Source organism: Podarcis muralis, chromosome 4 (assembly GCF_964188315.1).
Source record: "Podarcis muralis chromosome 4, rPodMur119.hap1.1, whole genome shotgun sequence".
In the NCBI taxonomy this organism is placed as follows: domain Eukaryota; kingdom Metazoa; phylum Chordata; class Lepidosauria; order Squamata; family Lacertidae; genus Podarcis; species Podarcis muralis.
This window is the reverse complement of record NC_135658.1, coordinates 5,199,233-5,211,534: the sequence shown is the minus strand read 5'-3', so window position 1 is coordinate 5,211,534 and position 12,302 is coordinate 5,199,233. Positions and strand designations below refer to the sequence as shown.

The window sequence follows — 12,302 nt, the reverse complement described above, 5'->3', positions numbered from 1 at the left end:
AACAAAAGCAAGAACAGATTAAGCCAAATAATCATTGAAGTGGAAGGGAACCCAAAGGACATCTAGTCCAACCCCCTCACCCCATAATGCAGAAAGAGCAACTAAAGCATCCTTGGCAGATTGCGAGGAGTCGGGCCACACAAAATAAAAGGGCAGAAGCTTCGCAAGGAAGGTGCCAGGCGAGCCTTGGTGGGGAGGGAGTTCCACAATTTGGGGGCCACCATAGAGAAAGCCCTGTCCCAGGCCACCTTTTGCCACACTTCTGAGGGCAGTGGAGAAACCAAGAGGAGCACCTCTGCTCATCTTCACTTTGGAACTCCCTGCTTATTGATGTACTCTTTTCAGTGCCTGCTCAAAAAAATTCTTTTCTACACACAACTACCCAGATGCTTTTGAATTCTGGTGCTGGAGGAGACTCTTGAGAGTCCCATGGACTGCAAGAAGATCAAACTGATCCATTCTGAAGGAAATCAGCCCTGAGTGCTCCCTGGAAGGACAGATCCTGAAGCTGAGGCTCCAAGACTCTGGCCACCTCATGAGAAGAGAAGACTCCCTGGAAAAGACCCTGATGTTGGGAAAGATGGAGGGCACAAGGAGAAGGGGACGACAGAGGATGAGATGGTGGGCAGTGTTCTTGAAGCTACCAGCATGAGTTTGACCAAGCTGCGGGAGGCAGTGGAAGACAGGAGTGCCTGGCGTGCTCTGGTCCAGGGGGTCACGAAGAGGCGGACACGACTAAACAACAACCACCACCCAGATGCTGGGACTCTTGATGTGAATTTCTGCTTCGGCATTTTAAATTGTTGTACTTTTTAAAAAAGTATGGTTTTAAATTCTTCTCGGTTTTACCACTTCATCTTTTTGTAAACAGCTTTGAGGATTGTATAAGTCGTATGAAACAAATAAGTAATAAATCCTAAACCAGTTGGAAGTTCTGCTTCCCCTTACCTTATCTTGACCTGTTGGCCTTAGGAAAAGGCCTCAAAAAGAAAAATGCCTTGATGGTCCTTGGAGCCAACACACTATTATTCCAATTATTATTATTAATCATGATGATTATTCCACCCTTTGTCCAAAGTTCACAGGGCAGTGTACAACATTAAAGACATACACAACATAATAAAATCATAATAACATGCCCCCTACATTTAATAGGTCACAGATTATTTTTAATGCCCGAAAGCCTGTGTAAAGAGGAATATTTTCACCTGGCGCCGAAAGACATGTATGGATGAACTGTACAACCCTTAAGGGGACTGAAGTACATTGCATGGCACTGAAATTAATGGCCAGCAGATGGCGCTGTTGTCAACTGTGGTCTTCTTAAAGGAACACACCGAAAGAAACAAAAGCCTGCTGGAGCGAACTCCCAAAATGATGCATTAAGCCAGCTTCCCCCAACCTGGTGCATTGGACTACAACTCCCATGATCCCTGTTTGTCGACCAAGTTTGCTGATGCTGATGGGAGCTGAAGCCCAACACACCCGGAGGGCACCAGGTTGGGGAAAGGCAGCATGAACAAAAAGAGGGGCCTGTGCCTTCCACGCTGGAGCATTACAATGTCTTGAAACTGCCCCTGTTCATCAGGGCTGTTGTCAGTACCCTTCCCCCACCCCCTCTCTTTATTTCATTTTACTTCTTTTTTTACCTTTCCTGTGTCTTCGGGTCCCGGCTGCAACGTCACGGAGCAGGGAAGGTTGGGAAGGATCTGGAACGGGGAAAACGTCCCACGTAAGGGACAGCGTCACCAGGCTGACCAACAATGCCAAAGTCTGCGTTTGTATTAACGTTTCATTAAGGGTCCATCTAGTCGAGCAGCCTGTTCTCATAGCAGCCAACCAGGTGGCTCAAAGCGAAACCCACAAGCAGGATTCGAACTCAAGAGCCCTCTCCTCTTCTATGGTTTCCAGCCACTGGCATTCAGAAGCACTGCTGTCTCTGACGTGGAGGCAAAGCATAGCCACCCTGGCTAGTAGCCATCAAAAGATAGCCCTGTTCTCCTCCATGAATTTGTCCAAGCCTCTTTTAAAGTCCCCTAGGTGTCTGGACATCACTCCTTCCAGTGGCAGTGAGTTCCATTGTTTAACTCTACATACATATTTTTATTCATATGCTGCCTTTCTATATAGTTCAAAGCATGCTGCTTACATCATTGCAGCATAGCATAAGTAGTCAAAATCAATAAATGACACAGCTCCGAAATGTGAGAAACCCTGGATCAGGGCTAAAATCCTGGGGGGTCCCTTGGCTTTCCCGCCAGCCACCTGCCACCATGCTTTTCGCTGCCTCCAGTGGCAGAGAGTTCCACAGGCTAACGACACACCACATACAGAAAGGCGCCCTTTTCACAGAATCCTAGAACTGTTGAGTTGGAAGGGTCCCAGGGGTCATCTAGCCCAACCCCTTTTACCCGTCCTCCCCAGCAGGAAGCGTGGCCTTTGGGTGCCCAGAAACCTTCTCACGTGGGCAATTTCGGGAAGAGTAACCGGATCACCTGCTGTGAAGCTGGAGCAGCTGCCCAATTGTGAGAATTTTTTGTCGGCGAGGTGCAAACGTCGCCTGGGGTGGGGCGACTGGCGAAGGAGGGCTGGGGGGGAGAGAGCTAAAGGTAGGGGGGAGAAAGAAGGATCCGTACCTCGAAGGTAAAAGGGTAGGCCTGCTCACCGAGCTTCTTAATCAGCCGTTCCTGGAGCCGCGTCAGAGGCTTCTTCTCCTCAGTGACCGGAGGGAAGGCTTGGATGTTGGCGACAAAGAGGTCTTTGCGGAAGGTCAGGCCCAGGACGTCCAGGTCCTCGCGGCCGTAGCGGAAGGCGCACGTGAGGGTCACGAAAACTGCAAGCGGGGCAGAGAGGAAGGCATGTGTGCACAGAGGACAATACGGAGGGCCGGAAGTGGCCCCCGTTTCCCACCTGCGCCCAGGGGTTGTGTCGGACTCATCGTGTTTCCACACTGACCTCCGAACCCCAAGGCGGCTTTCGAGTGACGCAGCACAACCGCAGAATGCGAAATGGGGCAGCCGCCAACAGCCCAGCTCTGGGAGTCATCGGACATCGCCAAGAGGCAGTGTGGTGTAATAATAATAATAATATTTTATTTATACCCCGCCCTTCCCAGTTCAAAAAACCGGGCTCAGGGCAGCTAACAACAAATTTAAAACACTTAATTGATGCAACAAAAACAGCATAAAATATGGTATAAAATGTGGATGTCAATAAAATAAAAAATAAAAAATCAATTTAGGGGGGGAAATCCATCCAATAAACATTAGATGATCCCCAGGGCTAGCTGGCTAAATTAGTCCTATTTGGGCCAGCGAGGAGACCAGGGGAGAAGTAGCTGTGGGGTCTCGGAGCGGATGATCTTCATAAAATGGGGAGGGGGAGGGAAGGAAGGGGAATAAAAGATCAGGCGACGTTCAAATTGAAAGCCAGGCGGAATAGCTCTGTCTTACAGGCCCTGCGGGAGGAGGTTAAATCCTGCAGGGCCCTGGTCTCCTGGGACAGAGCATTCCACCAGGTCAGAGCCATCACTGAGAAGGCCCTGGCCCTGGCCTAGTAGTTAGAGTGCCAGGGTTTGAATTCCCGTTTGGTCACGGAGCACGCTGGGTGTGACCTTGGGCGCTGCCTCTCAGCCTGCCCTACATCGCAGGGTTGTTGTGGGAGCACCATGTACACAAGAAATGAACAAGAAAGCCTTTGCAAGTACAAGACAGCAGAGGGAAGCTTTCCGGAGGTCGCTTTGCCAGGCGTGTGCAAAGCCAGAGGCAAAAGTCAGGTAGTGTAGTGGTTAAAGGTCTGGACTTGGACCTGGGAGACGGGGGTTCAACTCCCAACTTGGCCATGATGCTCACGAGGTGATCTTGGGCCAGTCACTCGGGCTAACCAACCTCGCAGGGCTGTTGTGAGGAGCAGGAGAACCACGTACACCACACTGAGCTCCTTGGAGGAAAATTGGGCAAGTAGTAAATAATAAGATAATAAAGCGGGCAACTGGTGCAAAACTCACCTTTGCAGGATAGGCTACATTCCAGGTGCAGGTCAGAGTTTTCTACCCCTCCCCTCGCCCACCTTTCCATCCAGACAAGCAAAGAGGCACTCTCACCATTCAAGGGCCATTCTAGCCAGTCAAAAGCCTTTTCGGAGGTTGTGGGGCAAGGACCGTGAGGGGTGCGGCTCGAGGAGAGAAGGCAGGGCCTGGGAAGGGGTCCTGACCTGGGGAGGTTCCCAAGAGCCAGACAGAGAGGTCTGGAGGGCCACACCCAGCCCCAAAGCCTGAGGTACCCCCACACACATAAACACCGGAGTTACCTTTCCTTTCTTTTAAGTATTCTGGATCGACCAGCACGACGCCATCTGCAAAAGGAACGAGAGGCAGGTATGAGGGCAATGCAACACTGGTACTTCTGCTCTGCCTGGGTTAGTATAGCTTCCCAGCTCTGTCCACGGAAACATGGCAGGCAACACGTCTTGGTTCGATGTGGAGGAACAGTGGGAATATTGAGCTGGGGAACCCCCAAGGGATGAAGGCTCAGAAATCGGGATGTGAGGATGGAAAGGGCTGGGCGATATCTGGTTTCAAGTGCATACAAAAACATCATGTTTTGGATTCAGGTGGGTAGCCGTGTTGGTCTGACACAGTCGAAATAGAAAATAAATAAAAATGTTCAGTAGCACCTTAGAGACCAACTTCTTCAGATACACTGAAACAAGTCACCCACGATAATACAGCAACCAGACTTAACATGGACACTGGTACCAGAGAACCAGTATCTGCAGAAGTGTGCATGCACATGAAAGCTCATACCAATAACAAACTTAGTTGGTCTCTAAGGTGCTACTGGAAGGAATTTTTAAAAATTTATTTATTTTGTTTCGACGACGGCAGACCAACACGGCTACCTACCCATAACTGATACCAGAGCCTGCAATAAACCCAGATGCCAACTTTGCTGCCACATACACCCGGACAACACCATCACTGGACCCAACAACATCAAACATGCCATCTCAGGACTATTTAATTGCTCATCTTCTAACATTGTGTATGCCATCAAATGCCAGGAGTGCCCTTCTATATTGGACAAACAGGCCAAACCCTACGCCAAAGGATAAATGGACATTAATCTTACATCAGGAATCACAGGACAGAGAAGCCAGTGGGAGAATCTCCCAGGACATTCTATACAAGATCTCAAAGTAGTTGTCTTATCACAAATGAATTTCAGAAACAGACTTAAAAGAGAAGTTGCTGAATTACAACTTATCACTAAACTGAAAACTATGGAGAGACCTGGTCTTAACAGAGATATTGGATTCTTGTCTCACTACACATGCTAAAGCTATTTTTGGTCATCTGCATACTATCCCTTGCTTTTTCCTGTAGGACTAATTGCAGGCATTAACAGCCGTCCACAGGTTTACCATACCCATTGAGTCAATCACCCATCTCCAAATACCCTTCTGAGAAAAACTCCACCCCACCCTCCCACTATATATAAGGGTCTGGTGACTTCTGTTTCAGTGTATCCGAAGAAGTCTGCATGAACACAAAAGCTTATACCCAGAACAAACTTAGTTGGTCTCTAAGGTGCTACTGGACATTTATATTTATATTTTTTAATTCAATCATGTTTTGTGTTGGGGGTGGGGTCAGTCTGGATGATGCCTGGAGTCCCTTCCAATGTTTGGGGTCCTGTGCCCAGGGAAGGTTGGAATCTAACAGAGGGTGTTGCTGTGCTGCTCAGACATGTTTATTTGCAGGACAATGGCCTTCGCTGGCCACTTCAGTGTCCTCAACAGCATCCCAAACAATAAGCTGGGTTGCAAGAGTGAGAGTACCCTTCAGGCGAATGGCTGGGCCTTTCCTCCAGCCCCCTCACCTATATGCTGGGTAGGAAAACCCAGAGTGTTGTGCTTGAGCTGAGCTGGGAGCCAGCTTGGAGCTGGAGACACTGGGACCTGCTTGCTCTGGGCTGGATCCACAGCTGAGACCAATGGAGATGCAAGATCTCTTTGGGTGTCAATGCTGTGAGCCCCTGTGGCTTATGCTCAGGTTTAATGTAAAGGTAAAGGGACCCCTGACCATTAGGTCCAGTCGCAGACTACTCTGGGGTTGCGGCGCTCATCTCGCTTTACTGGCCGAGGGAGCCGGTGTACAGCTTCCGGGTCATGTGGCCAGCATGACTAAGCCGCTTCTGGCGAACCAGAGCAGCGCACGGAAACGTTGTTTAACCTACAGTGCCACCCGCGTCCCTATCATGCTCTGGTTTATATATGCGGCAATAAAACCAGATATCCTAAAGGTGCCAGAGTCTCTGCTGACCTTCCAAGGAACCCAGGTAAGTGCCTGGAACCTTTCACCACTCATAGATGGGGTGGTTTGTGGCAGTAACTAAAGCTGTCCATATGCAACGGTGTCAGGATTTGCCCCTGATATGGAAACCTCAAAGTTCTGAAGCACAGATGAGATGGAGAAGTTTGAGCCTTTCCCCCCTTCTAAATGCTGAAGCCAATTAATTTCTTAAATGGGGAGGATAGCTCAGCTGGTTAGAGCGTGGTGTTGATAACGGCAAGGTTGCTGGTTCAATCCCCGTATGGGACAGCTGCCAATTCCCACATTGCCAGGGGCTGGACTGGATGACCCTAAGGGTCCCTTCCAACTCTACGGTTCAGTGAAGACAGGGCAGAACTGAGAGCTGCAGGGAAGCATCACATTGGCAGGATCAGCTCCCGTCGGAGCAAAGTGTGCTGCAGAGATGAGTCAGGCTTTGCAGATTTCCAGGGTGGAGAAATTAGCAGACAGGAAAAAGCCTTCGCTGCCGGTTCAATGTGCCACCAGAGGAAGGGCGGTAATTAAATAGTGGGTGGTGGCCCTGGGGGGGGGGGGGGAGAGAACAAAGCAAAACACCCGACATCCGCAACAGGAATCCTCCGGATCAGAGGTGATGGAGGCTCCGTGCAGCCCGCTGGCCTTAGTAAATAACCCGAGGAAACAGAAAGCACCACACACACAAAGCCGCAGAGCGAGGAACTGTTGGCATTGTTGCAGCATGCGCAACAGGACTACGGACTCCAGTACGGGCTGTGGCACTTTTGGAGCTAATTGGTGCCAATCAGCTTTAAAATCTGGGTCTGTCTGAACTGGCACGGCAGAGAAAAATGAGCATTTGGGGGCTCTGCCCGTGGCATCATCTTGCCTCCTACCTAGAGGTTTATATTTGGATGATAAACAGGGCAAGCTAAAATTTCCTGCAAGGAATTCTCCACTGAGACACAGAAACACAAGGATCCGATTCAGCTAAACGTGTGAGGCAACCAGCCGTTCCATCAGGTTGCATAGGAGAGGCGAGAACACAGAACAATGGATTCAAATGAGGAGAAAGGAGATTTTGACTAAACAATAGGAGGAACTTTCTGGCAGTAAGAGCTGTTCAACGGTGGAACAGTCTCCCTCCAGAGGTTGTGGGCTCCCCTTCCTTGGAGGTTTTTAAGCAGAGGTTTGATGCTCATCTATCAGGAATTCTTCAGTTGCAATTCCTGGACTAGATCCCTTCCAATTCAACAATTTGATGATTTCTATGAGAGTGGGGGAGAGGGGACTGGAGGGCCTCTCCACCTGCTCCAGGCTTAAGCCCAGCGATCTTTGACTCCACTTCTCTCCCTATATCTTTCCATCCTAAGAACTCTGAGAAGCAGTGTGATAGATAGAGCTGTGCCTGAATACAACCAGACTGCATTTTGTCTGAATTATTTCATTCACCCCTTTGGCCAGAGTGGGTTTCTCATCTGCTGCCTAAGCGTGACTCGCAGCAGAAGCCTGGAATGCCCCAGACCATGAGTAAGATTTGTGATCTTCCCAGAAACAGGGAGATGAGTGCCATCATCGACACGTGCTTCCTCAGACGACATGAAACGTTTTCACCCCAGCCGGTCCCAGGTCCCAGCCCCACAGGGGCAGCCTGGGAAGCCCCACTGCCTTGCTGAGCTAATAATAATAATAATAATAATAATAATAATAATAATAATAATAATATTTATACCCCGCCCATCTGGCTGGGTTTCCCCAGCCACTCTGGGCGGCTTCCAACAGAATATTAAAAACAATACAGAATCAGACATTAAAAACTTCCCTAAACAGGGCAGCCTTCAGGTGTCTTTTAAAACTAAAATAGTTGTTTATTGCCTTGACATATGCTGGGAGGGCGTTACACAGGGCGGGCACCACTACCAAGAAGGCCCTCTGCCTGGTTCTCTGTAACCTGGCTTCTCAAAGGGAGGGAACTGCCAGAAGGCCCTCAGCGTTGGACCTCAGTGTCCGGGCTGAACAATGGGAGTGGAGATGCTCCTTCAGGTATACTGGGCCAAGGCTGTTTAGGGTTTTAAAGGTCAGCACCAACACTTTGAATTCTGCTCAGAAACGTACTGGGAGCCAGTGTAGGTCTTTCAAGACTGGTGTTATGTGGTCTCGGCGGCCGCACTCAGTCACCAGTCTAGCTGCCGCATTCTGGATTAGTTGAAGTTTCCGGGTCACCTTCAAAGGTAACCCCACGTAGAGCGCGTTGCAGTAGTCCAAGCGAGAAATAACTAGAGCATGTACCACTCTGGTGAGACAGTCTGCAGGCAGGAAGGGTCTCAGCCTGTGTACCAGATGGAGCTGATAAACAGCCGCCCTGGACACAGAAGTGACCTGTGCCTCCATGGACAGCTGCGAGTCCAAAATGACTCCCAGGCTGCGCACCTGGTCCTTCAGGGGCACAGTTGCCCCATTCAGGACCAGGGAGTCCTCCACACCCGCCCGCCCCCTGTCCCCCAAAAACAGTACTTCTGTCTTGTCAGGATTCAACCTCAACCCGTTAGCCGCCATCCATCCTCCAACCGCCTCCAGACACTCACACAGGACCTTCACTGCCTTCACTGCGATGCCGCGAAATGACATCACATATGAAGGTAAAGAAGAACGGTTACTTTTTAAAGAAGCAGCGCTTGAGGTTGTTGTTGCTTTCCCCCTCCTTCCAGGTAATCTCCCATTTGAGCATTCACACCATAGAACAATAAAAGGTAAAGGGACCCCTGACCATTAGGTCCAGTCGTGAACGATTCTGGGGTTGCGGCGCTCATCTTGCATTATTGGCCGAGGGAGCTGACGTTCAGCTTCCGGGTCATGTGGCCAGCATGACTCAGCCGCTTCTGGCGAACCAGAGCAGCACACAGAAATGCCGTTTACCTTCCCGCTGGAGCGGTATCTATTTATCTACTTGCACTGTGTACTTTCAAACTGCTAGGTGGGCAGGAGCTGGGACTGAGCAACGGGAGCTCACCCCATCGCGGGGATTCGAACCGCCGACCTTCTGATCAGCAAGTCCTAGGCCCTGTGGTTTAACCCACAGCGCCACCCGCGTCCCTTACCCATAGAACAATAGCATTACAGAATTGCAGAGCTGGAAGGGACCGCGAGGGTCATCTGGCCAAACTCCCTGCAATGAAGAAATCCTTTTTCGCTTCGGCAAGACAGCTGCATCACAGGTTTGTAGGACCATCTCCCGGGCCCACGAGATGGACGTCTCAAGAGAGCAGCGCCTGAGGGCGATCCTCTCTGTGGCATTTCAGCGGGTGCCAAACTCAGCCCAGAGCTCACTTACCCACTGGATCGACGACATCTATGTGGTCCACGAAGTCCCTCTTGCCCAGGTAGACGGTGAGCTGCAGAGAGGAGACACAAAGGCACAAGGCGGCTGTCAGCACCCAGCTGATTCAACAATAAGGTTTCTCACTATGTTATCAACCGATGTGCGCATGCACACACAGCCGCACAAGTGCCATCAGCCACTTAAAATGTGAGCAGAGCAGAGGCATGACGGCAGGATCGCATCTAGTGAAAACACGAGGAGGGGCCTTTTCTGCGGTGGCTCCCCGCTCGTAGAATGCTCTCCCCAGAGAGACTCGCCTGGCACCTTTACTATATATTTTCAGACACCAGGAGAAAACATTCCCCTTTAACCAGGCCTTCAGCCGTTACTACACATAGGGCCTTTTAAAAGTGTGTGTGTGTGTGTGTGTGTGTGATTTTTAATATTATTTGTTTTTATGTTGTAAACTGCTTTGTGGTCTCATGATGAAAGGCGGTATATAGTGGTGGACTTGTATGGTTATAAGTGAGTTTTGGAATAACATATATGATGAATTAAAAAAATTATTTAAAATTAACATCAAAAAAAGGACCGGAGATTTTCCTTCTAGGAATATTAGCAACAGAAATAAAGCAAAACACAAGATCACTGTTTAGGTAATCAGTCACAGCTGCAAGAATATCCGTAGCCAGAAGTTGGAAATGTGAAACAATACGAACAATAATAGACTGGCAAACACTCTTGGTAGAGTATTTTCATTTAGCAAAGCTGACTGGAAAAGTCAGGGGAGCCCTAAATCAAAAAGTATATAGAGAATGGATATTATTCAAGGAGTATCTAAGATCACACTGTAAAAATAAAACTATCCTGGCAGAATTGAATGATACTTGTGTATAATAAATAATTGGGGGAAATGTCTTAGAAGAATATGCAGAAAAAGCTATAAAATAAACTGTGCGATAAAATCAAGGTATTAGAAAAAGTACGACTAGAATGATTGGAAGTTTTTGTTCCAGAAGACTTTATTGGTCATGATATGACAACACAATCGATATTCTTTTATTTTAATGTTAACTCTTTTTTGCTCTTTATTTTTATTCTTGTTATTCTTTTTTTCATTTTCGTGTGAAACTCTGTTGTAATCATTTGTAATGTATTTGTATGATAGTATTTTAAATCAATAAAGATGTTTATTTAAAAAAAATTAAAAGGTGGTACAGTGGTACCTCGGGATGTGAATGGGATCCGTTCTGGAGCTCCGTTCGCATCCTGAACAGAACGTAAGATGCGACTGCGCGGGTCGCGTTTCGCCGCTTCTGCGCATGACGTCATTTGGCTGCGCATGCGCGAGCGGTGAAACCTGGAAGTAACGCACTCCATTACTTCCAGGTCGCCGTGGAGCGCAACCCGAAAATACTTATCCTGAAGCGTATTTATCCCGAGGTATGACTGTATATAGGGACGCGGGTGGCGCTGTGGGTTAAACCACAGAGCATAGCTGAAGGTGACCTGGAAACTACAACTAATCCAGAATGCGGCAGCTAGACTGGTGACTGGGAACAGCCTCCAAGACCACATAACACCGGTCCTGAAAGACCTACATTGGCTCCCAGAATGTTTCCGAGTACAATTCAAAGTGTTGGTGCTGAACTTTGAAGCCCTAAACGGCCTCAAAGGCCCAATATACCTGAAGGAGAGTCTCCACCCCAAAACGTTCAGCCCGGACACTGAGGTCCAGCGCCGAGGGCCTTCTGGCAGTTCCCTCTCTGCAAGAAGCGAGGTTACAGGGAACCAGGCAAAGGGTCTTCTCGGTAGTGGCACCCAGCCTGTGGAACGCCCTCCTGTCAGATGTCAAGGAAATAAATAACTATCTGACTTTTATAAGACATCTGAAGGCAGCCCTCTTTAGGGAAAGTTTTTAATGTTTGATGTTTTATTGCGTTTTTAATATTTTGTTGGAAGCCGCCCAGAGTGGTTGGGGAAACCCAGCCAGATGGGTGGGGTATAAGTAATATATTATTATTATTACCTCAGGATGCGAACGGGATCCGTTCCGGAGCCCCGTTCGCATCCTGAACGGAACACAAGATGCAACGGCGCGTCTGCACGTACGTGGATCGTGTTTCGCCACTTCCGCACATGCGCGTGGTGTCATTTTGAGCGTCTGCGCATGCGCCAGCGGCGAAACACGGAAGTAACACGCTCCATTACTTCCGGGTTGCTACAGAGCGCAACTCGAACGCTCTCAACCCGAAGCACATTCAACTTGAGGTATGACTATTATTATTATTATTATTATTATTATTATTATTATTATTCTTCGAGACATATTGGCAGGTCAAAAATTATGAAACCGATATCACAATACAGTGGTGCCCCGCAAGACGAATGCCTCGCAAGACGGAAAACCCGCTATACGAAAGGGTTTTCCGTTTTGGAGGCTCTTCGCAAAACGAATTTCCCTATGGGCTTCCTTCGCAAGACGAAAGCCCATAGGGAAATCTCCGGGACAGCGGGGAAGCACAGCGCGTCTTCCCCACTGTCCTCGGACCTCCTCCGAAGCCGGGCGGCGGGGCGGGAACACCTCCCGCCGCCGCCCGGCTTCGGAAGGATGCGTTTCTCCGCTGTCCCGGAAGGCTTTTGAAGGCAGGCGGGGGGGAGCAAAGACTTTTGCCC

At 49.0% G+C, this 12,302-nt stretch overlaps 1 protein-coding gene across 3 annotated transcripts in view; it reads right to left on the bottom strand.

The window, feature by feature from the left end:
• ARRB1 (arrestin beta 1) overlaps positions 1 to 12,302 on the bottom strand; it is a 123,514-nt gene that overhangs the window by 21,025 nt on the left and 90,187 nt on the right. For all 3 annotated transcript variants that reach the window (XM_077926825.1, XM_077926824.1, XM_077926823.1), the window contains exons 3-6: positions 9,639 to 9,699; positions 4,309 to 4,353; positions 2,637 to 2,833; positions 1,650 to 1,709 (exon numbers count right to left, since the gene is read on the bottom strand). In XM_077926825.1, coding sequence (XP_077782951.1) covers positions 1,650 to 1,709; positions 2,637 to 2,833; positions 4,309 to 4,353; positions 9,639 to 9,699 — 363 coding nt within the window. The remainder of the gene's footprint in view (positions 1 to 1,649; positions 1,710 to 2,636; positions 2,834 to 4,308; positions 4,354 to 9,638; positions 9,700 to 12,302) is intronic.